The 27,215-nt window shown below is 38.9% G+C and overlaps 2 protein-coding genes across 3 annotated transcripts in view; one reads left to right on the top strand and one right to left on the bottom strand.

Moving 5' to 3' along the window:
- bmpr1aa (bone morphogenetic protein receptor, type IAa) overlaps nt 1–8,890 on the top strand; it is a 13,426-nt gene extending 4,536 nt beyond the window's left edge. Inside the window, exons 2-11 of one of the 2 annotated variants that reach the window (XM_081350438.1) lie at nt 2,886–3,051; nt 3,168–3,270; nt 3,372–3,468; nt 4,217–4,307; nt 4,712–4,850; nt 4,930–5,122; nt 5,219–5,516; nt 5,605–5,780; nt 6,332–6,462; nt 6,624–8,890. In XM_081350438.1, the coding sequence (XP_081206564.1) occupies nt 2,886–3,051; nt 3,168–3,270; nt 3,372–3,468; nt 4,217–4,307; nt 4,712–4,850; nt 4,930–5,122; nt 5,219–5,516; nt 5,605–5,780; nt 6,332–6,462; nt 6,624–6,749 (1,520 nt within the window). In that variant the 3' untranslated portion in view covers nt 6,750–8,890. Of the gene's footprint in view, nt 1–2,885; nt 3,052–3,167; nt 3,271–3,371; nt 3,469–4,216; nt 4,308–4,711; nt 4,851–4,929; nt 5,517–5,604; nt 5,781–6,331; nt 6,463–6,623 lie in introns of both variants that reach the window. The other variant, XM_081350437.1, reaches the window with a different exon arrangement.
- On the bottom strand, nt 7,770–27,215 carry mmrn2a (multimerin 2a). The gene is made up of 8 exons (XM_081350428.1): nt 26,710–27,215; nt 19,757–19,879; nt 19,047–19,153; nt 18,542–18,631; nt 17,649–17,831; nt 11,590–12,026; nt 9,994–11,503; nt 7,770–9,628 (listed from the first exon to the last, which is right to left on the bottom strand). The coding sequence occupies exons 1-8, from the start codon at nt 27,036–27,038 to the stop codon at nt 9,225–9,227; spliced, it is 3,183 nt and encodes a 1,060-aa protein (XP_081206554.1). The 5' UTR covers nt 27,039–27,215; the 3' UTR covers nt 7,770–9,224.

Below are 27,215 nucleotides of genomic sequence, written 5' to 3'. Positions count from 1 at the left end.
AGGAAGAGTACTTTACATCTTTTTTTACATCTTTTAGTTTAAAAGTTTTGAAATCCTAACATTGTTGCAAGTTACACTTTCTGCCACTCCCATAGATTTTTATACAGTTGGAGTGAAAACCAGATCCTTCAATCCAAAAGTCATTCCTCAATCACTGACCCTGAGTAGAGAATAGAGGGAAAAAAGGAGTAAAGCGTGATGGAGAAGAGATCCCCAGGGTTTCTCTTTGAGACTTTGCCCATTTGATCATCATTGTCCAGCCTTCTCCTAATGCGAAATTTTCATGCTGGCCCTGTGCATCAGGGTCTGTCTTCATAAACGGGGACTGTCTCCCTTAGCCTGGGCTCAAGGCCACACAACCTCTTACATATGCTTTATGAGTAACTCAATTACAGAAATGACCTCATTGAAATCCCTTGCGAGCAGTTGAATGAGATTAAGTCTAGACTAATAGACTAGACTAATAATTCTCTGTAAGAGTTGATTTTTATAGTTTAGTATAGTAACATGAGACGGTGTGTTTGATCTACGTAAGAAAGTAAGTTATGGAGTCTGTCCGCACCCTGAACGAGAGCACTTGAGAGACTGAATGCGTCATTTAGTTTGCGGTCTAGAATCGTGTCATCCTGAGCGTATCAAAGGCAGCATCTAGCAGCTTCACAAGCTTTATCTGGACTTTTAACTGCACTGCCTCCACCAGCTCTGTTTTCTCAGGGTGTTTTTCCAGCACCCTTGTTTGTGTTGTGATTGACTGTCTTGCTAATGTTTCCTGCTGTCACGCATTCTGTCTTTGACCCCTTAATGTGTCTTCTTGCGCTTGAACGTTTAAATTGGCAAGGCTTAAATGAGTTCAGTTTAAACCGATAACAACGTGTGCTGTTCAGGTCTCGCCTGCGCTCACGCACTATCAACACTCGGGTGATGATGGCGTAAATGACTGGTCGTGTTCGAGCATACTGCACTCGCATTGAAAAAAGTTTACAAACAGTGACTGTTTTGTCCACCTTTTTGATCATCACTGTCGTAATGTATTGGGAAGCCAGAATGCAAATCCATCATTATGCGTTATTTTCAACAAACCATATTATAGTTGCGTCGTCACATTTAAGGTAAGTGTGTGCCGAACCGTGAGTGGAGAATGGTACGGTTAGAATAGTTTTTTTATTTTTTATTTTTTTTTACAGAAAACCGTTACACCCCTAGTTAATACTGGAGTAAATATCTTTCTTCTGGAGAATGTAAAAGTTGATGTTTAGAGGATATCTCATTGTTTTTTGTCCATATAATTCATTTCCAAACCCCCACAGACTTTTGTTGTATGGGAAAAAAACATGAAGACTTTTGTTCAGAATATCTTCTTTCATGTTCCACAGAAGAAAGAAAATAATTTAGGTTTTGAGACAACATGAGTAAATGATAAAATTTTCTTTCCTTTTTGTTTGGGTGCACAGTACCCACAGCTTGGTAAAGTGTTTCAAACTGATTAAAAAAAGTGATTCAAATAGATATATTGGGAGTCACCGATTCATTAAAAGTAAACGTTTGTATAACGTAAAAGTAAAATATTTGAATATCAGTGGTTGTGATGTATGTTTATTATTGCATGCTGCCAGCAAAGACAACGCAGTAAAATGATGCAGTTTCCGACCCTTTTAACTTGCTACATTTAATTAAACTAAGAGCTAAATGTTTTCTTTTGCCGAGGCACTGTAGATTCAACAGTGGCGCAGCAAACGCTGCCGTGATATGCTTAAACAGGCTAGGAAAAGTAGGTGTTCTTCATTGTACCATATTTCGAGTAGCATTTCCTACAGACTGCCTATTCTGTTAGGTTCATGCTGTTTATATTGAGTTTGGTGTACTCATCAATCACATTTTCAGTGCATGTACATAGTAGGCGATCCATTGAATTATGCAGTGAATTGAAGATCAGAAGCTCCTTTATCTTGCCCAGCTCTCTTATTTAATCACTGAGTCCTAATAGAATTAGTCCAAGAGGAGAGTCCAGTCTAATTGTAAGATAGGCAGCACACGGAGAGGCTGTACAAGACAGACTCGTAATGGGATCTGAGGATGGAATGCAGCTGATAAAGCGAGCGCCGTGTCACCCTGCCGCCCAATCTCTCAAACTGCTGCTTTGTGAGTGATTAGCTGTTTTACCGACAAGTCTAGACTGGAACATCTGCAATGGAGTCATGCTCAACAGAAAGCTACAGCAGTACATACTCGTGCACTGTGACAGGATAAGAAGACACTGGGAGATCAGTAGAGACATGCCTCAGAGGCCTTTATTTAAACTGAAATTCAGATAGAAAGGTATGAAAAATAAATGTCTGTGAGGGTGTGAAACAGAAAGGGACGTGGTGATCTGGATGTATGCCAGTTGGTTTGGATTTGAACAGGAGCAGGTTTGCTGTCACAAATACAGAGGGGGAGCAAAGGGTGAGAAATAATAAATGTAGGACATGCTGGCCTTATTGAGGATTGTCACAACACCGACATTTCAGTCATCAATATTTTAATGATTATCAATTAGCCTAAATTTCAGTACGGTACTATACCAAAGACTAATATGCTATTAAAATTAAACCAGTATTATGTAGACCGAAGTTTGTAGTTTGAATTATATATTTCTTCAACATTTATTATTCAAGTAAATATTAAATGGCCTGTGTTTGAATTAACAGCATGTGCCTTTGACTGTTTACATGAACAGCCACATTACTCACAAAATGAGGGTTCAGAAGCAGCCGACTATCAGCCAGAACAGGCTACTGAATTGAGTACTCTGCACTACAGATAATGCCGAAAGACTGGTATAAATGCTTTTTGTTTTGTGTGTCTGTGCACCTAGCTTGTCATTGATTGTGTCTTGTCACTTACAGCAGGGCAGAACCCTGACCACGTGCTGCAGGGCACTGGAGTGAAGCCTGGCTCAGACTCCAGAAGGCCTGGGGATGATTCTACTGTGGCACCAGAAGATGCTGCCCGCTTCCTTAGCTGCCACTGCTTAGGTCACTGCCCTGATGACGCCAAGAACAACACCTGCGAGTAAGTGTCACAGGCTATGGCACCGTTTTAAGTGATCATTGTTTAATGTGATTATATGTTTGTGCTTGGTTTATATGTATTCAAAAAATTGTTACGTTTTCTTTGAAACTCAACAGGACAAATGGTCAGTGCTTCGCCATCATTGAAGAAGATGAAAATGGAGTGGGGATCTTAAGCTCAGGCTGTATGAAATATGAAGGCTCTCACTTTCAATGCAAGGTAAGGAAAGTTGTGCCTCTTAAGTGTCTTGCTCTTTGACTTGCATGATTAAATATCAGACTTTGTAAGTTTTACTCACTTGAGAAATGGATTTTTCACAGGATTCGCAGTTTGCACAGCCACGTCGAACCATTGAGTGCTGCCAGTTTGACTTTTGTAACCGAGACCTAAAGCCAGAGTTACCGCCTCGAGACTCGGGTAAGCTTCAGTACTATCTGCCTGGCAGTTGTATGGCATTGTAAGGTTATTTTCTCTGAAGGATTACAGATTGTTGATTTAAACCTTTTAGTAGGGTAACATTATCTAGCTATCCTAAATAGATTGCAGTGAAAATTGTCAGAATAAGCATCAAAATCATTTATCAAATAAAAATGTTTTATATCGTGTGACATAATTTTGCAGCAAAATTGTTTGAACACTACTGTTCAAATGTTTGAAGTCAGTAAGTTTTTTTTTTTTTTTTTTAAGACATTAATACTTTTGTTCAGCAAGGTTGTAATAAATTGATCAAAAAGACATTCAAAATGTTACAAAAGATTTCAATTTCAAATAAATGCTCTTATTGATCATTGACGAATCAGAAAAACAATTATATCTCTTTGTTTTATTATTTAATCAATCATAGAATTCTGACAAAAAAGTCACGTTTTCCACAAAAATATTAAGCAGTACAACTGTTTTCAACATTATTGATATGTTTCTTGAGCAGCAAATTAGCATATTTGAATGATTCCTGAAGGATCATGTGACACTGAAGACTGGAGTAGTGATGCTGAAAATTGCTTTTCCATCACAGGAATAAATTACATTTTAAAATATATTAACAGTTAAATGATTACATTTGCTCATTTATATGTTGGCATGTCAAGTAAAAATCTGAACAGGCCTGCTGATTGAGCCCTGGCTAACCTAATGCTTCAATGATGGACGTGTTTTCTCTTTACAGTACCACAAGACCCTCACTGGCTGGCCTTCCTCATTTCAGTGTCTGTGTGCTTCTGCACCCTCATCTGTGTCACTGTCATCTGTTATTACAGGTGAGATCATCACCGCACTGAAGCTCCAAACACACTGAAGCTCTTACAAAAAAAAAAGAAGCTACTTGTGTTGTGGCCTGTTTTCCCACATCACTGAACTGAAACCTTAACGCTGCTGTGTTTTTGCACAGCACCTTTGAAAACACATGCCACCCACATCATGGCCTGTTGTTGTTGAAAAACAAACACTTATGTTACTGCAAGTAGGGGCAAGACTCTATACCTTGGGTACACAACTGGGAAAAAGTTTGCCTTTGTAACAAATGAATCTTTTGTTTGTGTGTTTTTACTGAGCTATCTGTTAAAAAGTGTTGTCTTGATATAAAAAAAAGGAGTCAGGAAAGAGCTTTCTGATGTCAGATATGGATGTAAAAAAAATTTTTTTGACTGTGTCCTGTCCTCAGGTATAAGTGGCAGACAGAGAGGCAGCGCTACCACAGAGACCTGGAGCAGGATGATGCCTTTATCCCAGCAGGAGAATCTCTGAAAGAGCTCATCAACCAGTCTCAAACCTCAGGCAGTGGCTCTGGCCTCCCCCTGCTGGTGAGAAAGCAGAAATGCAGACTGTAGGATTTTAGTTTCAACAGCTTGTTTTTTCACAGTTTCTATTCACATTTTACAGGTGCAGCGCACCATTGCCAAGCAGATCCAGACAGTGCGTCTTATTGGAAAAGGGCGATATGGAGAGGTGTGGCTTGGTCGATGGAGGGGGGAGAAGGTAGCAGTGAAAGTGTTCTTTACTCGAGAGGAGGCCAGCTGGTTCAGAGAGACAGAGATCTACCAAACTGTGCTCATGAGACACGAGAACATACTAGGTACATTTCATGTCATTCAAGATTGTGTAGTGTTTTTAATTGTGTATCAATTCCATGTTTTCCTATGTGACGCGATTCTCTTCATTCTACCCGAAGGCTTCATTGCTGCTGATATTAATGGCACTGGAGCCTCTACGCAGCTGTACCTGATCACAGACTACCATGAGAACGGCTCTCTGTATGAGTATTTGAAGTTCACCACTCTGGACTCACAGGCCTTGCTCAGACTGGCCTACTCTGCAGCCTGTGGCCTGTGTCACCTGCATACAGAGATCTACGGCACGCAGGGAAAACCAGCCATCGCTCACAGAGACCTGAAGAGCAAGAACATCCTCATAAAGAAAAACGGCACCTGTTGCATCGCTGACCTCGGGCTTGCTGTGAAATTCAACAGGTGCTTTGTCACTTTGCATTCATTTTAAAAGCAAGTTTTAAGTGGTTTGTTCAGTCATTATGAGGAAGTAAATTTTTTTTTGTCTCAGTGACACAAATGAAGTGGACGTCCCACTGAGCACACGTATGGGGACCCGACGCTACATGGCTCCAGAAGTCTTGGACGAGACTCTGAATAAGAACCACTTCCAGGCCTACATCATGGCGGACATCTACAGCTACGGACTGATTATATGGGAAATGGCCCGGCGCTGTCTCACTGGAGGTATTTATAAGACAATGAATAGAAGTCAAATTTATTTTGTTTTGCTTTATAAATGTTTATATGAAGAGTTTCTTCATATCCGAGCCTTGTCATTTTAAGGTGAAAATGAAATGGAAATTCAACCTACTTTCTAAATGCATCTTAATGAACTTATTGGGAACCATTCATCCGTGTTTTTAATTTGAATTAAATTGTTGAATCTTAAGATTCTTTCTGGTGACGTATGCCGGACTTCTCTAGTAATTTAGTCACCTTAAACTCCGCCCTTTCTTACAGTCAACTGCAAGCTTACATTCAGATCTGCCTCCATCCAATCAACAACGGATGAATTGAACCAAGTATATTTTTAAAAAATCAAAATATATTTTTGATAATTCGTTTCACTCAGATGTACAATACAATACAAAATAAAAGATCGGTCACTTCTTCCGTTGCATCACAACTTTTAAATATTTTGTTCTAAAGCTGTCTAAAATGAAAACGGCTCCTGTTGTGGATGTTTACAGAATTCAAACAGTAATTCATGAATACATCCATTGATTGTTTCCTAGGTATTGTTGAGGACTATCAGCTACCATATTATGAGATGGTGCCTTCAGACCCGTCTTATGAGGATATGCTAGAGGTTGTGTGTGTCAAAGGACTGCGGCCCACCGTATCCAATAGATGGAACAGTGATGAGGTGAGTCAGCAAGCAGTATCTGACCAGCAGATGGCAGTATATTTACAGATTATATTTGCAGAATCTTTACAGATTTAATGAATATTTTTTAGCTTTTCATAGGAACTTGAGGTCATAAATAAATGTGTATGTCGTGATCTGAGAAGAGTTTGTCTCCCTAGTGCTCGAGGGCCATGTTGAAGCTGATGTCAGAATGCTGGGCCCACAATCCTGCATCACGCCTGACCATCCTACGAGTCAAGAAGACTTTGGCAAAAATGGTGGAATCTCAAGACATTAAAATCTGATCAGCAGAGTGGCTTTTATTTAGTTTTTGACATCATTGTCCCCTTCAGGAGAAACAAGCTCTCTTCTTCTGTTGGATCAGACATGTTGACTTTGCTGCTTTCTGTGAAAGCTGTATCATTGTGAAGTTGGATCAGAGGATTGCAACAACAGACAAAAACACTAGAGTGGGACCTTCTGGAGATTTTGGGAGAGATAAAGTAAACCCCACTGCCTTAAAATACACTCAGTTGTTCTGAATATGTTTCTTTAGATTCTGGGATAAACCTCCTGCCATATGGATTAAATGCTGTTGACTTCTCATGGAATCTGTGTAAAGCATACTGTGATTTAATGTATGACATGTAAATATATTATAGGAGTAGATGTACTGAAAACAGCAAAACGATATACTATCAATATAATCTCGTCCAGTTAACAGCCGTTGTAGACAATCTAGAGGAATACTATCTGTGCCTCTTGCAGCCTAATGTGTGGCTTTTAAAAATCTTAATTCAGCTATATACTACTACTTCTCTATACATGTTCTCTGATAATAATATTTCTTTATGAAATAACAAGACCCCGACAAAAGGTTAAAGATAAAGAGATGCATGCCATTCATGATTTTGTTGCATGTTTGCAATGCTTAAAGCATGCCATTTTTACCATCCTCGGAATAGAAAACATTCTCAATTGAATCTTCCACTTTTTTGACCATATTTTTACAAAGTAAGCCAGCTGTCAAAACAGCTCATTTTAATTAGGTTAGAAAACTGTTCATACTCACTGATGTTTGCAGTCGAGTGGGATCTCCCAGTAGCAGCGACTTGGCAACCTTGAACACCACTTCAGAGTTGCCAATACTCAATGTAGTGTTTGTGGGGGTGATATGTGCTTTCTGGTTGGCGTGATACAGTTGATACATTCCTGAGTTTCCTTCATTCAGAGAAGCTGGGTCTTTTTTTCTTTTTTTTCTTGGTACAGGATGCTATCAGTATGAATGTGACTTGGTTTAAAGTGCAAACATTTGAGGATTTGGTGGTATATCTTTGCCAATTTTATTAATCATGTTTTAAACACTGTTCATGTTTTTGAGGTGCCTGAAGTTGAAGGGTATGACTGTAAGTAACATCTGTTTGTCATCATTGCTTAATATTTCGCTTGGGGCTGCCAAAATATGGTCTTGTAATAATAATAACTGGTATAGTCCAAAATACACATTATTGTTACATAACATGTTTACAGAACTCCCATGCAGATTTAATTTTATTATTCCTTTAAAAAATGCAGTGTTGTAGCCCAGAATACTTGTTTATTATTCTTAGTGCCATTAAAAAAAAACAGTGTGATTTGTTAATAGTAACAAAACAACAATCCACAATAGCTCTTTACACCAATATCTGGGCCCTTAAAGACAGGAAGTGTGAATGTACAATGCTGGGATAACGTCAGTGCCAGACTAAGGTGCTTTGTCACGATTTTAGTACAGTATGCCCTGAAATGCCAAAAGGGCATCTTGATTAATACAAAATGTCAAGGTTACTGACATGCTTATAAAATGATTAAAAATATTCTGAAAATAAATAATAGATCTAAGAAAGGAAACGCTCACCTCAGTGTGGTTAACTTCAACATACAGTACAATATGCTAGAGAAACACTAAATTTAGTGTATATGGAAATATATTTGTAGCTTTTACTATACAAGTAATTTAAAATTGAATCTGTGAAACTTCTCTATATCAAATGCATTTCTTTGGCTGAGTTTCAGATGGACCGTCAAGTTAGCATTTGATTACTCTAAAGAAAGAGAAATCCTCTCATTGTGACTATTCCAATGGTTTTGCATCCATCCCCAATGGCTTCTGTTCTTTACCCGACAACCAACAATACACCACCTCACCATAATCAGAGCTATGAAGTATGTTGATAGGACATGAGTTTTACCATACTGCATATATGCCTGTAGATATGTCAATGTGCTTTACCATAGTATCACCCAGCCCACCTCCGTAATATATTAAAAAATCTTTAGTGTCTAATTTGTACAAATGTTTTTGTTTTATTAAACCACATGTTGAAAGGGTGCCTTATAAGTAGGCCTCATACTATGTATAATATTTGTCCATGTAATCTTTTAAAAAATATAATTTTAGTACACCATTTTTTTCTGTGGTTTTGATGTGTCTTATATTTTACAGAAAATGTACAATATCTTGGAATCTATTTAGGGCATAGAGTATGTAAGAAATATAATGTAGTTGTCACATTGAAGCCAAATGTAAGAGTTCTGATATTCTACCAAACAGGGCCACATCATCTAAATCTTACTACTTGCAAACAGTGCCCAATATCTCAATAACCTGCCCCTATTAATAACAACATGAGCTGTTGTTTAAGTCTATCAGATCCTGAAAGAAAATTTTAAATGGTGGGCAGTGCAACTAAAAAAAAGGTTATTTCAGTCTTTTTGCACCTTTAGAGTGTTGCATGTTCTCAGGTGGTCTGCAGCATTAGTAGGCCTGCAAATGTGTTATCTTGTGGGTTGTTGCGCTCTATGGTTCCCTGCACCAGCTCAAGACGGAGTTCCTCTCCTTGGTCCATCTGCAGGATACAGACACGTGTTGCAGGTGCACCCAACTTCCTCGGGCTCTGCCGTAAGGAGGCAGCTACCACTCCACCTCTCTTTAATTGAGCCAGAGCAGGGCCTGGTCCAAAGTCCAGTGTCACCACAAAGAGATAGGCACCAGAAGTAGGAGCAAGGAATATGCCTGTTTTTGGTGAGTATAACTGTCCATGATTTAGGGCCACGCTTTCAAAAAGGATTGTGCCAGATCCGTTAGTACCTCCTGTACTGCTGGCCAGGAACATAATTGGTCTATCTGGGAGTTGACGAAGCACTGTTTGGAATAAAATAATGGTAAGATATTAAAATATGAATGCTGAGAGGTAGGAAAAAGGGGACATGATAGTGCAATTACAAATTACTTTCACTGGGGGTGCTCTTGTCATACAAATGAAACCAACTAGCCTGTACTCTAGTCAAGATTCAATATGAATAAATATTAAATAGTGGCTACGATTTATCTTAATTTGTGGCCATGATAACTTGTTTGTTTTTTTTGTCATAAAGTGCAGTGCTTTAACAGAGTAACCCCTGAGGTGACATTTACAGGGAAAAAAATGTAATTCATGAAAAAGAAGAGAAATTATTAAGAGTTTGAATTGTTTTACAAGACACTATGTTTAAATATCATTTTCTTACCTGTATACTCCAGTGATGCATCTCTCTTGCTGCGGAAATTCACTCGGTCCCCTCTGTCTGCTCTCTTCTTTTGTTTCTTGTTTTGTTGCTTTGCTTCCTTTCTCTTAATCAAAGCTGACAATTTATCCAAATCCACCGACACCTCAGAGTCAGCAAGTCCCTCTGTGTTACTGAAAATGCCGTTAAAAACTCCAAGGTGGGTCTCTAGGTCCTTACGCAAAGTATCCACCTCGGCCTGCAGTTCCACCTCCACACCACCAGCGGCAGCAGTTTTGTTGCAGTTGCAGCAAGAAGGACAACGATATTCCTCAAGCCGTTTGATGTGAGCTTCAAGCTCTTTTACCGTTTTCTCTAAAGTCCAGAAGTCATCATCAGAGTACTCCGGCTGTTCCTCGAACAGGTCAAATTTCTCAACCCCACGTCTCCTTTTGACGCCCACCGAGGCCCAGTCTGCAAGCACAGAGGGCTCATCTGCTGCTATCACCTGAGGGGTAGCAGAGTTCACCATTGAGGAAAAGCTGATGCTGTGTCCATTGATCTGCTCTTGCATGGTTCTAATGCTTTCCCTCAATTCTGGTATAGAGTAACGTCTCTGGTCGTGATCAGACCACTCCATGAACTCCAGCACCTCTTCCCCAAGCAAAATCTCTAGCACCTCAGAGTGACGAACGGCATCCTGAAGCAAGGTGTTAAAAATGCTATGTAGGTGCTCAATATTCTTGACCTTGGCCCTGTCCAGCTCCTGGAGTGTTTCAATGTCCTGCTGCTTGTCCTGGAAAGAGGCCTGGATCTGGGTCACATTGTGCTGTAACATTCTGCTCTTTTCCTGCTCAAAAGCAAGGGACCGTTGCACATTCAATAACCCTTGTTTGAGATCTTCCACGGATGGAACCCAAGCACCATTGTCCTGATTGTCCAACATCTCCTGCGCCTCACGCTCCCGGGCCAGCTTGTTTTCATTCACTATCTTCATCACATTAGCTACACTTTGTTCCAAATGGGTCACAGATACTCCAAGAGCGATACAGTCACATTCCCCACTTGCTGAACTTATATTCTTATAATACTCTGTATAAAGATAATCAACGTCGGTTTCCATCTCCTGCAGGGCACTCCGGAGAACACTGATGTTGCTGCTCAGCTCATTAATACGGTCAAGTACTACTACCTTCGCTGCCTCAACCTCCAAACCAGTCTCCATAAACTGAATCTGGCTGTTACGGCCAGTCTGGACTATTTTGTTGTCCAGATCTGACCAATCATCCCGGAGGTCCTTGATGTTTGCAGTCACTTGTTCGTGGCCTTCAATCAAGGTACTAAGTCTAACTGTGTTGTTGATGACTTTGTTGTCCAGACGCGTGATGGCCTCCCATACAGCTGAGCTATCATGAAACTGACTCTGTGTGGAATCGACCTTATTTTCAGGCCGAATCTTCTGAAATTCCTCGTCCAGCCTCTCTTGCTCCTGTATCACTTCAGACATTGATGTGTTCAGAGACTGGAGATTTACCTAGAGCAAGATAGACACATTCAGTACAATGTTATGCACGCACAAAAATCATCTGAGGTTGTTTGAGGTTGAGTAAAAATTCTGACCTGCAACATCTTTTGGTGACGTTTGATTTTGACGTCTATGTCCATCTTGAAATTTGTCAGGTTGTAGTGCATCATGGTTTGCTGCGCATGGAGCCTTGCTTCTACCTCATGGCGATGGTTGTGAAACTGAGCTTTTACCTCCTCCAGTTTCTGTAAACTCTCCCTCACCTTATCCTCAACAGCCTCCTGTAGATTGTGCTCCTCGCCAACAACCTCTAGAGGCTCCTCGACCCTTCCCTGCCCCTGATCATGTCGGAGTTGGGCCATGTCCCGCTGCAAACCCTGCACCTCCTGAAAGAGCCGTTCCAGGGTTAGATTGAAATTCTCCAACACAGGCTGCAGCTGAGACATCACAGCTTCTTTCAAGATCGGCAGGAGCTCGTAGTGAGCGTAAGATGATTCAGGGTGAGGAACGCCTTCATTTACAGCATAAGGGTCTGAAAAAAGATGGACAGACATCTGCTAGACATGCGGGGGCTCATTTATAAAATGTTGCATAGAAACCGTCCTACATTTGATCTTACGATCATTTCTCATGTGCGTACGTGTGATTCAGAGAACGAACGTACGCACAGAAAACGTACGTACGCCTCTTTCAGATGTAAAATTTATAAATCGCAAATGATCTTGAAAATTGTGCACAGCTGAATGCTTTCAGATCTCGGCCTTGTAAATTAATGTCATAACAGAGCAACCTCAAGAATTGCTTAGATTTCCAAATACCTGCAATACTCCGACTCTCTACCACAAGGAAGAGTGCTTACTTCTGCTTAGACAATGGCTCTTAGGCACGTTTCCACATCGAAGACTGTTTTGATAAATATTGACGTTGGCATGGATTTGAAAAGAATTTGCAAATTTTCTCTCAGATCTATTGGTCAATGTCGATAAAATATTAATTGTTGGAGATTTTAACATACACGTAGATAATCAAAATGATACGTTAGGGGCTGCATTTATAGACTTATTAAACTCCTTTGGGGTTAAGCAAAACGTTACCGGACCAACTCATCGTTTTAATCATACACTCGATTTAATTATATCACATGGAACCGATCCAACCGATATAGATATCATTCCGCAAAGTGATGATGTAACTGACCATTACATGGTAACTTGCATATTACGTACCCCGGTAATATATCATGCTGCGCCGCGTTATCGATTAGGCAGAACAATCCTTCCATCCACCATAGATAATTTTTCAAATTGCTTATCGGATCTGTCTCAGCTGCTGCCTGAACCTAAACAAACAGATGAACTAGACGAACTAACCAGCACTATGAGCACCGTTCTCTCTGGAAAATGGGATATTGTTGCACCTATGAGACTAAAAAAGGTCAGAGAGAAAATTAAAGCACCATGGTACAACAATACTACTCGTGTTCTAAAGAGAGAAACCCGTAATTTAGAGCGTAAATGGAAACAAACTAATTTAGAGGTTTTTAGAATCGCTTGGAAAGACAGTACGTCACGCTATAAAAAGGCCCTAAAAGCGGCCAGGGCTGAGCATCTCCGCAAACTAATAGAAAATAACCAAAACAATCCTAGGTTCTTATTTAACACCGTGGCTAGACTAACAAATAAACAAGCGTCACCTGAACAAAATATTCCGTTACAGTTTAGTAGTAATGATTTCATGAATTTTTTCACTGAGAAAATAGAAAACATCAGATCCACAATTGTAAACGTTCAATCTTCAATCGCGCCTTATAATTCAGCCTCGATTATCACCCCGCAAGAACAATTACAGTGCTTTACAACTATAGAACAAAAAGAGTTAAATAAATTTATCATTTCCTCTAAAACAACAACATGTTTATTAGATCCCATACCAACTAAACTATTGAAAGAAGTGTTACCTATAGTGGAAGAGCCTCTCCTCAATATTATTAACTCGTCTTTATCTTTAGGTCATGTTCCAAGAACATTTAAATTGGCAGTTATAAAACCACTCATTAAGAAACCACAATTAGACCCAAATAACCTAGCAAATTATAGACCCATTTCAAATCTTCCTTTTATGTCCAAAATATTAGAAAAAGTTGTGTCTGCCCAACTGGGCTCTTTCTTGCAAGAAAATGACACCTATGAAAAGTTTCAGTCTGGGTTCAGGCCGCATCATAGCACTGAAACTGCGCTCGTTAAAATCACAAATGATTTACTCTTAGCTTCTGACCAAGGCTGTATCTCAATACTAGTTTTACTTGATCTTAGTGCTGCGTTCGATACTATAGATCACACAATACTCTTAGATCGGCTACAAAACTATACCGGTGTTCAAGGACAAGCATTAAGCTGGTTCAGATCATACCTATCTGACCGCTACCATTTTGTCTATTTAAACGGAGAAAAATCGATCATAACTCCAGTAAACTATGGAGTGCTGCAAGGATCTGTGTTAGGCCCTCTATTATTCTCAATATATATGCTGCCACTTGGAAATATTATAAGGAAACATGGAATTAGTTTCCATTGTTATGCTGATGACACTCAACTATATATTTCATCACGGCCGGATGAAAACGCTAAATTATCCAAATTGACAGAGTGTGTTAAAGATATAAAAGATTGGATGACGCACAATTTTCTTTTATTAAATCCAGATAAGACAGAGGTAATACTTATCGGTTCAAAAAACCGCCCACAAAACCTCTCACAATACAACTTTAACATAGTAGGGTGTCCTGTTACTTTATCCTCTACAGTAAAAGACCTGGGTGTTATATTAGATTGTAACTTGTCTTTTGAAAATCATATTTCATATGTTACAAAAACAGCATTTTTTCACCTTAGAAATATTGCTAAATTACGTAACATGCTATCTGTCTCTGATGCAGAAAAGCTAGTTCATGCATTCATGACCTCGAGACTAGATTACTGTAATGCTTTATTTTTAACGCCATATAACACCAATTTTATCATCACTACATTGGTTACCTATAAAGTTCCGTATTAATTACAAGGTATTGCTACTGACTTATAAAGCCCTAAACGGCTTAGCTCCAGTTTATTTAACGGATCTTCTATCGCCCTATAATCCATCGCGCTCTTTAAGATCACTAAATTCGAGGCTTCTGGTCATACCTAGGATATCCAGATCCACCAAAGGAGGGAGAGCATTTTCACATTTAGCACCAAAACTCTGGAATAGCCTTCCTGATACTGTTCGTTGCTCAGATTCGCTCTCCCAGTTTAAAACTAGATTAAAGACGCATCTCTTCAGCCAGGCATTCATATAATATTTTAATCTTACAGTTAAATCCGGTCTCTACTTCATAAACGCCAGAGGAGAACTGGCCCCCGACTGAGCCTGGGTTCTCCCAAGGTTTTTTTTTCTCCATTAGGTCACCTGATGGAGTTTTTCGGTTCCTTGCCACTGTTGCCTTTGGCTTGCTCAGTTGGGGATACTTAATTTGATTAATCGATTCAACAGTGCTATTGATCTGCATTACCAAACGTGGATGTTTTACACCAGAAACAAACACTGATGTACTATTTTATTTAATACTGTGAAGCTGCTTTGATACAATCTGTATTGTGAAAAGCGCTATATAAATAAAGTTGACTTGACTTGACTTGACTTGGATTTTAGTGTACACGCACTCCATGTTCAAATCTGTACATACGCACATTTTATAAATGAGGCCTGTGGACTTTGAATTGGCCTTGTTTAGGGAGAATCTTAAAATAGATGTTCTCATTCTTTTCTATGAACTTTCTAAGCAACTTACAAAGAGGGGAATCCCAGAAACAATAATGTTTTGGAAGATAATAACCACATTGCCAAAAATAGAAATTTGATTCTATTGACATTCTTGGATAATAATTTTCGCTGTGATGCTGTTTGTTTAGTTTTTTTTTCCTTTGCTGCTCAAAAGGAAACATCGATATCATCTCGGAAAGATTTACATCTCAATTTCCAGTTAAGGTTGAGTCATCCATCTGAACTTTGAACATTGACCAGTGAACAGCCCAGGGTCTTTTACATCCCCTACGTTGAAATAAAGTATGTGTGGTATATTTTGATCGTGAGTTAGGGAAGAGTTTTAAGCAAGAAGAGATCTCTACATGTATAAGTTCCCTGCTGGGAACATGACATAGAGGTCATGTACTGTTTTTGTTCTTTTTATTCACATGCTGTCAAAACACTGTCTGGAAAAGCTTCAGAATTTATGCTCCTGCTGCTTTTTTCTCATGTTGTAAAGTCTAGGATATATGATTGAGTCATGTTTTATTACCTTGACAACATTGTTTTTCACTATTTGAACCACATTTCACACAGACACAAAAGCTCTGCTCCTACTCAGAACAACAGAGTAACAAGGGGAAAATTCTCCATTCAAACTTCAAACTTCCTTCTTTTGTCTTCATTTTGGAAGAGAATAAACTTTTAAAAGAGGCTCTCAAGCGTTATGTATGTGACAAATGTGTCTTTACATCAATAACGCAGCAGTTTTCTTAGTGTTGTGAGTGGCTGGATTCAATCTATATTTGAATCACTGTGTCATTTGCAAAGACCATTACATCACTCTCACAACCATACAATGTATGGGAGCCTTTTTCCCAGGGAAAGAGAGGATATCCTGTGCAGGAACTTGTAATGTGAAGAGATGGTGAGGAGCTGTTATAGAAGAAGAATGGAGGTTTTCCCCGTCTTCAGCATTATTTCTGTTCTGTTCTGCATAGCAGGATATAAGTGAGACCGGTACTTGACAAGACAGACAGAATAATATCCCCATAATAACTCTGACAATACACATTACAAGCAAAGGAAGTGTCTAGTAGCCATTTTGGTATGGATAACACACATGTTCTGTTTTCAGTAATGTTTCTATGTACAGGAGAGTGCGAAGAGAGACCTAAGAGAGAATAGAGTACTACAGGAATTACATATTTTTGTAGGCTGACTCGAAAGTTAGCATCACCCTGGTTCCCGCGACAAAAACCCAGTAGGATTTTTTCATTGACTTTCAGTGACCAACAAAAGTTTCTGATTCTTACATGTTTTGTTCATCAAGGTACTCTTTACAATAGACACAACTTTTTATGACTCGTGAAACTCAAACGCAATTGGCAGAAGTAAAAAAGCGAAAGTTAGACTATAAATAAACTCCACTTTTCGATCTTTATTTAAAATCCACAAGTTGGAACGTTGAAGTTAGAATAGTGTGAGGGTATAAACACACGAGGGAGTAAAAGCGGACTAATAATGAGTTTTTCTTTTTGCCGTTGACCTCTGGAGTCCCATTTAGACACTTGTTAGCAACTGCCTTTTTCCACGTTAAAATCAAGCAGCAACATATCTGCAAAAAACTGCGAAAAACTGCAATACATCGAAAATCCGCTAGGGGCAGGTCCCAAAAGGGAGCAAATGTCCATAGAACGCCATGTAAAAATGTCCGTTTTCACAGCATAAATTCATGTTTTTACAGGTTGGTCCCATGGACTTTTATTGTATTTTTCGATAGGTTCCGAGTGCCTGACAACTGTGAGGGGGGTGAATTTTTTTCTCGTTAGTTTAGATTGTATTTAAATATAAAATGTGTGACAAATAAGGGCGTGGTTAACTTTGATTGACAGCTTGATAACGAGCATAGGCTGCGCCGAGTGGAATTCCTGAAATTTGACGTCTCGGCCCAGATCTGACACAACACATCATACCACCTCTGTATCCTTTCTGAACATTAGGATTTCCCAAGATTTTCCAAGATGGCGCCGCCCATACCCCCCATAAACGGCCTCAAAACAGTTCTTCAGAAAGTCTATGGGTGACGTCACAGACGCTTTGTCCATATTTTTTACAGTCTATGGTTAAAACACAAATGGGGTATCACTGATATATTTTTTGCTGTAGAATAAAAGTGAGCTTGTGAGAATAAAATCTCAAGCTTGTGCTTAACCACAGACCTAAGTAAAAACAATGAGCTTTAACATTAAGTGGCAGCTGTCATTTGGAGGCAAAACACTAATTAGTAATTTTTAGATGGTCAAAGCATGCAGAATTGTTTCAGTTTGTACACATCTGCGAGGTATATTGGATGTAAAGTTTAACATACCTCTCCTCTCAAAGTGGTGACTGTTCTGGTGCTCATGGTCAGAATGAGGGCTGGGCTCATAATCATCAATGAGCTCCGTTGCAGTTTGATTCTCTACATCAGGTTGTTGAGCTTCATACAGTGGACTGCCAAACATTTGGAAATCATTCTGTTCTCTGTTCTCTTGAGTTAGTTTGTTATATCCTTAGGAGAGAGAAGAAAAAAAGAACCAAATGTTATGTTGCGTTTTGGAACTGTATCGATTGATGGTACCTTTGCCATCAAACAGTTTTGTAATTTTGTTATTCTCTGCATGAATGCAACCTGTGCACTTTGGCCTGTGTATCTGAATCTCAGGAAGGTCATTAGTTTGTGTGCTTATTATCAGATTAATCAGCGGCGTGGGAATTTCCAAGTTTGTGTCCAAAGCCTTTGTTTGTGTCCCAACAAGCACCTCAAAGGATTATTTTTAGAGCTGTGGATTTGACGGCCTTCTCTGAAATGTGTTATTATTCTAGTGCGCTCCAGTGCATGTGTGTATTTACCCAAGACCGTTTTTGTTTTGTCCATGCTCGGACTGAAGCGTGGTCACACACGTTAACACTGTGTGGGCTCGCCCCTTGCCTTCAGAATACTCATACGCCCTTTTCCGTCCTCCCATGTGGGGCAATAACATTCCCGTAGCCAGCCAATATTTGCACAAACACACTTTTGTCATTTCCTCAGTTTGTTTCAGCGGCCAGGCCAGTGTCAGTCTGTCACAGGTATAGAGTTGTGCTCGGCTAGAATGCTGTATTAACCAGTCAGCATCCAGTGACGTATTACATGCTAAATTAGAGACTTTTCAATTACAGATTCCAAAAATTTAGATCTTTAACTTATTTTAAAGCTTAAAAAGTTTTTGCATCACATACGTCTGTCTGTCGTTTCATGTCCTCCCGGATATGGTCTGCCAGCCATGGTGGGGTCTTGAGACTCAGGCTCAGAGATTTGTCCTTCTGTGACTGACATGGAGCACAGAAAAAACAGAGAATAATATATATTTTTATGTTTTCAAGAACATATAACACCTCACCCGTGGACAGCATCTTTTACACAAGCCATTTTACTTCCAATTAAGAAGTCTGGTCCAATTTACAGCAATTTACAAATGAAAGAGCCAAACCCGTTCATTAGAAGCGGGATGTTTGCATTCAGTACTTTTGGCCAAGCAGTGCATTCAAATCTCTAATGTTGTTATATTTATACAAAAGAGGAGAAAGACCATGTCAAAACTTTTGGAAATGAAGACACTGTTGTGTAGAAGTAAACCAATTTATGAAGCAAGTCAGGTATGATATTGCAAGAACCTCTTATTCTTGGTTTCAGCATCACCTTAAGCCCTGTTGTGTCAGATTGTTGCGGAAAGCTCATCAGTACCTGTCTCCTCACAGTTTTTCCCAGCATGCCCAGGGCAGCATCGCCACAGCAGTGCAGTGAAGATTTTCTGCATCTCTCTGTACACTGGCCGAGTGGACAGCTTGTACCTGCATACAAATTAAGGGATTTGATTAAGTCAAGCTACGCACTTTGCAGATTAGGTTATAAGGTATAAGAAAATACCTTTTCTACTCTAACTACACAATATACTTTATATTAATTACAAAATATGCATGTATATACAAATATTTAAGCAGTTTGAGATCATTAGGAAACTGACTTTAACTCAGTGCTTTATGGGAGTGGGCAGGCACTAACGTGTCCTTTGATTGGTGGTGATTTCTCTGCAGAATTAATATAGTTTCCATCAATGTAGTTTTTCATTGTTGAGCGTAATTATTTAAGAAATAAGTTGAAGTAATGCGGGCTGATAACATATAGCTTCAATAACATATACCATCGATTGACTGTCTTTAAAAGGTTTTAAGTCATTGTTCAAAATCAATTAAACTTGTATGGAGAAAATGAATGGAATTTTTACTACTGGAACCTGATTGATTAGTGCCCAGAAAGCCCGTGCGTAAATCCGTCCCACTCTATAGCAACTGAGCTGAGTGTTTGAAAACAGTCCTAATTTTTGCAGTTCTGTTTGGCGCCTCTAGCAACGCATAAACTATGCACTTCACATTTAAGATATATAATTGACTTACATGACTAGCAGGCAGTCTGGGGTGCCGTTAGGACAGGGACTCTGGGACTTGATAGTGTACTTCTCAGTTCCACAGGATACTGCCACAGTAACAGCACGCTTTTGAACAAACGCACACCAATTCCTGGAAGGGAAACTGAATGTCAGCCACACAACCTAATTTATATATTCTGTAGTTAAGAAACATCGGAAGTATCCAGTTCGGTCAAGGCCAGAGGTTCATTGTACTAACACACTCAGCAGTAATACAGTTAATTTTGTGGCCTTGTGTTAAGCTGAACCTTTTCTCCTAGTTCTCAGGGTCAAGCCTAAAGATATTTCATTATCTATGGGGAAATATCAACCTTCAAATGACACATTATGCCCTGTAATGTATTTCTTGGATTGCATCCATGGTAATCTCAAATTAGTTTGATGAATAAATGGCCGGATGTTTTCCTCAAAGTTCTTGGAATATATGCAGTTTACAGCAACATTAAGAGTAATACTCTACTCTGCACTATACATCAAGTAAGCAATTCACAATATAAATAGTTTACCCAGGGGTCATTTGTGAGAGATTCCCTCAGCATTTAAACAATACAAAGCACATTAATATTTAATGAGGCACACAAAAGAGCAGTATGTTACATGTACTTACCATCCTACCCTAACCATATAGTAAGTACATGCAGTTGCTTATTATTACTCAGTACTTAAATATATAATTACACTGTAACAATGACACCTTAAAATAAAGTGTAACCAAAAGTGCTAACCTCCATTCAAAATTATAAGTGTGATACATTGCTTAACCCAGAGTGAAATAAAGATAACTAAATAAGCCATGAGATGTGACATTGACTTTACCACAGGTCAAGGGTATTCTTAAGCCACCTTTCCACAGTCTCTGACAAATATTTGCCAACATTAATTTTCAATGGAAAGTAGAACGGGAGCTGAGGGGAGTTCAGATCATACGTGTATGCAGAATTTTTGGATGCAATTTCAGCTTCGGATGCGTTGTTTGAAATATTTGAACTTCTTCTATAGTAACAAGACTATATGTGACCTCCAGACAGAAATATTACATTCTAATCAAAACTATGAGATTAGAGAAGAACAATGTGAAAATTACCAGTATTCTTCCATTAATATCCAGATTTCCATATTATGTTCATATTTAAACATAATTTCCCAAAATGGGCATTGGGCGGGTATGACTCATTTTTTTCAAAATAAGTATTTTACTTGTGGATACATTCATACAATAATTATTTATTCATTTTACCATGGTTAATATGCAGTGTAATGCCTGCTTCAAAACTAATCTGAAAGTTCTGTGCGACTGTCACAAGGGGGTGAAACGCAACATATGTATGTGAGCGTCAAAAACAGAGGAAAGGCGGCATTAGGTACAGGGCGAAACATCTTGGTGCATTAATATTACACTGTAATGCACACAACTCATCAAATCAGACCGAATCTGAACTATCCGTTTAAAAAGACACTAACCCAGAGATAAGCGAAATGTGAAAAGCCTAACTTTGTATTTCTTTTTTACTGGAAGCAAAACATGCTTTGTTTGTAATAATATCAACACATTATGTCCACCATATCCAACTTTTTTAGACACACAGTTGCTTCCTTTCAAACCAGGAACCAAAGAATAGGTGTCTGGGAGCCAACGGCCATGACTCATTGTTAATAGTGCTAAGAACATGGCATCCTTGATCTGATTGGCAGTAAGGGAGATGGAAAGTTCTCCATTGACTTACGATGCTGTAAATAATAGAGCTTCTGACCTGGGTAAGTCCAAACACCCTGCTCCTGCTGCTGTACACTAATTAGGATCTCCATTAGGAGATACATAAAAACAGAATGGTCACTGCTTTACACAAAGCTTAGAGAAGGTCCATATACCATGTCACACGGGTTTAGAAGGGTTGGTTACGTACACTGCCTGAAGGTGACTGACCAGAAAGACAAAACAGAGAGCTGATATTTCATTGGGTTCAGCTGTGAGGTCCTATTTCTGAGGTCACGGCAGAGCTGATGATGATGGGCTGCAGTTATTTTACATCATTAGAGCTAATCTTTGACATGAGTCTTTGTTACTGATTACGAGCACACCATTAACAACGACCAGAGATCATAGGTTTGTTGAAGTTAAAGGCTGGACAGATAAGGCTTTGTGGGCAGATATATTTGGAAATGGTCCTTTGAGAAGGAACATCGGCCTGCTATTGGTTGTTTTAACTTGCTCAATCCTCTTGATGTATGATTCATAGTCTACAAGTAAGACGGGTCAAAACCTCCCAGCCAAATCCCTCACATCCACTGCCGAGTTGTGAATTGTTTGGGGTGTAATTGTTCAGTCTTTGGTCAATGGTTAATGCGCTCGGTATGAGTTTCAGAATGAGAAACTCTGCATTCGTCTCTCCATTAATCAAACGTGAATGTAGGGCAGATCAGGTCAATGGGATCGGGAATTTTGATGACTAAATGACTGGGAATACGCCAGGCTGAGTTCTTGATTTGTGTAACATATCGTATGGTTTTAAACCCACAGGGCATGACATATGCAACAAAGCCAAATGATGTTAAGCAAAGTTGCACTTTGGTTATAAGCCAAAACATAACAAAAACAATTGTTCCAACACTATTGGTTCTTGCAGTGGTTACATGGAGAGAAACAAGCAACAGCACTGTTTATGGACGATTAGTAATACTGCATTTTAGAGAGCTTTACACAAGGCCTGAGCTGGAAACAAAATACAACTGTATACCATACATGCCACAGTTAGTCGTAAATAAACAGCTTTATTGCTTGTTTCCAAATAGAATAAACCGTGACAAAAAAACCCAACAACTCACATTTTCAGTATACAACGTGTCAAAACATGTGGTCATTCTTGTGAAACACAATCACTTTTCTGGTAATGCACACAAACTGAAAATGTCAAACAGAAGGGACTTGTTTTTCAGTTGTAAAGGCATTTGTCTCTGTTGTTGTCTTTTTGAGTTAACACAAGCGTTACTTGGTCATTCCTCTGACATTATATTTGTCTTGATCACTAAGCTGCCTGTAATGTGATCATTGATTAATAGGATCTGAAGGTAAAGGGATTAAAGGTCTCAAGACAAGTTACATGTAAAGCATGTGAATCATTATAGTTTACAAGCCTGTGATTTTGCTTCATTCTGGGGCAGACTGGGATTAAAGGATTAAAGGATGGGGCACAACAGGCTTCCTTCACGTCTGCCTACATCTTGGGCTTACGTTATCTTTTATAACCGTAAGAAGGGGCTAAATTGGGCTACAATGATCTGGAACGGCATACTGGCACCCTTGATTCAAAAATACAATCCAGTCCAGTTTTAGTTGGATACACAGTACACATTATGTCTCCAGTGAACTACAATTTCACTATATCAAAAGTATTGTATTAAAATGTATTGTATATGCTGTGTAAATCAGAGTTGTGTTACTTCCGGACATATAGTGCTATGGATGGACATCTCTGTAAGCATATTGCTTTTCTTCCTGCTTTCTGCCGATTAGTGTCCCCTCACAGGAAGGAAGCATCTGATGCTCTCTCCCTCCAGCAAACTTCCCTCATCCTGGGATCCTTACACAATGAAGATACCCACGGGCTTCCATGCATTTCAGACTGACACGACCTCTAACCTTAAGCCCCTTCGTTTCATAGTTTCCTCTGGTCATGTGAATTTCCAGAGAGTGTACTGCAAAAAAATTATTTTCTTAATCAGTATTGTTTTTGTCTATCTTAAACATCCTTAAGATAAAATATATTTATTTAAGAAGCCAAACTGAACAAGATGTCACTTATTTTTAGCGAATGTAAACTACTAAGATGTTTTTAAAAGAAGTCTCTTATGCTCACTAAGGCTGCATTTATTTGATGAAAAATACAGTAAGAATGGTAATTGTGTGAAATAATAATTATTAAAAATAATATTGAAATTAAAATTAATAATGTAAATGTAAAAAAATTATATAAAAAATCTTTTTAAAAAACTGCATGGAATGCTTAAATTTCATCAAAATTAGATGATATAACGTTTCTTGATTAGGGTTACACTTTATTTATATAAGGTGACATAGTTGCATTTTACTTACTCAAATAAGTACTGAGTAATATTAAGTACTGGGGTTAGGGGTTGGTTTAGGGTTAGATACTTATTATGCATCATTTACTGTTATTACTATAGCAAGTACATGTAGTAACGTGCAACTACGTCACTTTGAAATAAGGTGTTACCAAAGGTAGAAGTGCAATCTTTATTTTTGCCTGTGAACAGATGTTTTGTGAGTCTGAAATGCGTAACAAATGAGTAACAAAAAAAAAAGAAAAATTCCATTTGACTATATTTTAAAATGTTATTTATTCCTATGATGTTGAAACCAGTGCTGCTGCTGTTTCAGTGGAAACCATGATATTTTTATTCATAATTCTTTGATGAATGAAAGTTCAAAACAGCATTTATTTGAAATAGAACTCTTTTGTCACACTATTTACTGACCTCAAAATTGCAGTATTGTAGTGTATCTTTAATGAAGTCTATTTTTTCTTAAAACAGTGAACATCCCAAAATATATTACAACATGTATACTGGCCTGTTACAAATCAAAGAGCTTTGAAAAGTTGCTTTGGTGTTTTTATCAGCAGACGTTCATCCCACTGTATAGAGCTGAGATATTAAGGCCGAAATTTAATGGAGGGTTTTGTTTGACTTTGGATCCTCTATACAGGCTTCTCATTGCCTCTCAGTGTTGTACAACAGCTGCAATAGATAAAACTCTCCCCATCCATGTCATGCTTTTGATTCTAGTCCAAGAAATAAAGTCCATTATAAGCTAGTGAAGTGGTGAGTTTATATTGATTTGAGCACAAAAGGAAACAAGGCTTTCGATGGACAGGACCTCTGTTGAGATTGGTGTAGACCCAAGAAATAAACTGTATGCAAAACTTTTTTAGTGCCAGATCGTAAGCTAGAGCAGCTTCCTGAGACGGACACAGGATGAAAGCAGATTAACTCAAACCACAAGAGAGAACGAAGAGCGTGTGAGAGGATGTGAAATATAGAAACCGCATACACAGGTATGGACAGAAATACACCGGAGTGTCAGGTCAAAACATCCACGATCAAATGAATACAGGGGATTTTAATGACAAGAGTCTTGATTATTTGACTTTTGTAAAACAAGGTTTAATTTCACGAGAACATAGTTGTGAGAATAGTTGTGATATTCCAACAGCTGTTTCTGTTCAGAAAGTGAAATTTCTAGTTAAATGATTTCCGTCAATTTTAATTTAATTTTCTACAAAAGTACAAAATGTCATCTGTGGTATTTTCCTCCCTGTCCGTAAGCACTCCAGCTCACTGCACCTGGGCATCACACTCTGTTTTTGTCTCCTCTCCTTTCTTTATAGCTTTTCAGAGCTGCCCATGCATGCCAAGACATCCAAAGACTCACACCTCCCCTAAAGACCACCTGTTATTTAACAAGCCTTTAATGTTTACCCTAATGTAGGCTTTAGATCTAAATATAAATGTTACCATAACACAATAAATCCACTTAGTAAGAACAAATATTGACATTAAATTATAGCATGGGAAATTAATTTCTGCTATACAATTTAAAATGATTTCATGCAAATATAATGAACATTTTCTGTAGGTGGCATTTCAATTGCAAATGATTATTGATATAATTTCTGTAAATACCCCATGTTTATGATGTTTATTGTTAATTCATTAGATATTTTATTAAAAACTACACCTACAGAATTTATATCAAATGAAAAATATAAAATCCTGCATGTGGCATTTAAGTAATTGATTATTAATATCATCTAATGTTTTTGTAAGTACCCCATGTGTCTGATGCGGTTTATTGTTACTTAATTCTGAAAATTTCTTTAAAAAATCTTTGAATTTCATTCCTTAAATTCCTTTTTTTTACAATTGTGTAATTGATAAATTCAGAACAGGCCAGACCCCTTTGTACCATTAATCAGACCCAAACCAGATGTTCTTCCTTTAATCACAACATGTTAAATAAAAACACAGTAGGGAGGGTGCTATCAGAGACTCAGTCTTACTGCTAAACAATTTGGGGTCTACTGTATGTATTCGGGTTGAGGTGAAGAGCGACCCAGCTCTTCTGCAAAGATTAAACTGAGGCAGATCTCAAAGCGCAGGAAACATTCTATGTGTTCCAGGTAATTAGGCTGAATTACTATGGATTAGCCAGAGTTAAGAGAAAACATATGGGCACTCACTTTAAGGAGATGTGGGGTCAGAGGAGACATTTAGGAACAGAATTTCCTTAGCAACACAGGTACTTCCAAATATTTGCTGAAACACTTTTCCTGTTTAGTTTTACACATGAGTTAAACATTGATTATAACAGAGATGGGGAAGATAAGAAACTTGAGGAAGTGATGGAGAGGAACCCAACTTTACTATGTTTTTACAGCCATTCACAAGCTTCTCTGCTCCGACTTCACGTACCATATACACAACCGTTTAAAGGGGGTCAAGTTTGGGGTCAGGCTTTTTTTCTTTTTAGCAAAGATGTATTGAATTGATCGAATGTTATATTAAAGACATTGTTACAAAAATTTTAAGAAAAAAGAAACTTGAGGAAGAGATGGAATGAAACCCAACTTCACCTTGTTTTTACAGCCATTGTTTCACAAGCTGCTCTGCTTCAATCTGGGTGGCTCTCCAGGATAAATAATGAGCTCTAAAACCATTTAAACCATGCACGTTTTTTATGACATGCATGTAATGAGCCAGATTATGGCAGAATTACCTTGGTGGATGACCCCCTTTTCCACAAAAACCTCAAGAAATGACTTTGTGTTTTTGTACAATACAGTTATGATTATGTGTTTGAATCAAATGGAGCAGGACGAATGAATGAGAAACAGCAAGACTTACCCAGTGTGTGGTAGAGAGCCCTTGGTCTCTGTTGTAGCCGATGTTACCTCAGGCACATCTGGAGAAAGATGTCCACGGCTGGGATCTTGGTGTCCATGACCCAGAGGATGGTGGACCGCTCCATAGACATCGGGGCTCTGCCTGTTTAGTCCTTCACCATGATGAGGTGCTCCAAACCCTACCAGTGGAACTCCATGGTCCCATCCACCACCATCCGACATGTCCTTCAGCTCGTCCTCCTCCTCTACCTCCGGGTCTCTGGCTCTGACCTCACATCGTGCTGCGAGGAGCAGCCCCTGGAGTAACACGGCCAACCTCAGCACCACCATGTCTGTGTGCTCCTCAAAAAGCTCAGGAACTGGCACAAAGCACAGGAGAACAAGATGTTGTGAAGCCGTTACTCGGTGGTGCCGTATGGAAACTCTCCGCCCCCCATCTCGAAAATGATTCTCTCCCTCCCGCCTCCTGTCAGGCGCTCCTCAGAGTCCACTCCTCCCACCTCTCTC

This window comes from Scardinius erythrophthalmus (genome assembly GCF_964197995.2).
Source record: "Scardinius erythrophthalmus genome assembly, chromosome: 21".
Taxonomy (NCBI): Eukaryota; Metazoa; Chordata; class Actinopteri; order Cypriniformes; family Leuciscidae; genus Scardinius; species Scardinius erythrophthalmus.
Note: the sequence above shows the minus strand (reverse complement) of the source record. Positions and strands in the feature narration are given on the sequence as shown.

Coding starts and splice junctions, on each gene's coding strand:
- mmrn2a (XM_081350428.1), bottom strand. CDS start 27,038: ATGGTGGTGCTGAGGTTGGCCGTGTTACTCCAGGGGCTGCTCCTCGCA. Junction 19,880..26,709: donor GGCTCTCTACCACACACTGG/GTAAGTCTTGCT, acceptor TTTCCCTTCCAG/GAATTGGTGTGCGTTTGTTC. Junction 19,154..19,756: donor CCAGACTGCCTGCTAGTCAT/GTAAGTCAATTA, acceptor ATTTGTATGCAG/GTACAAGCTGTCCACTCGGC.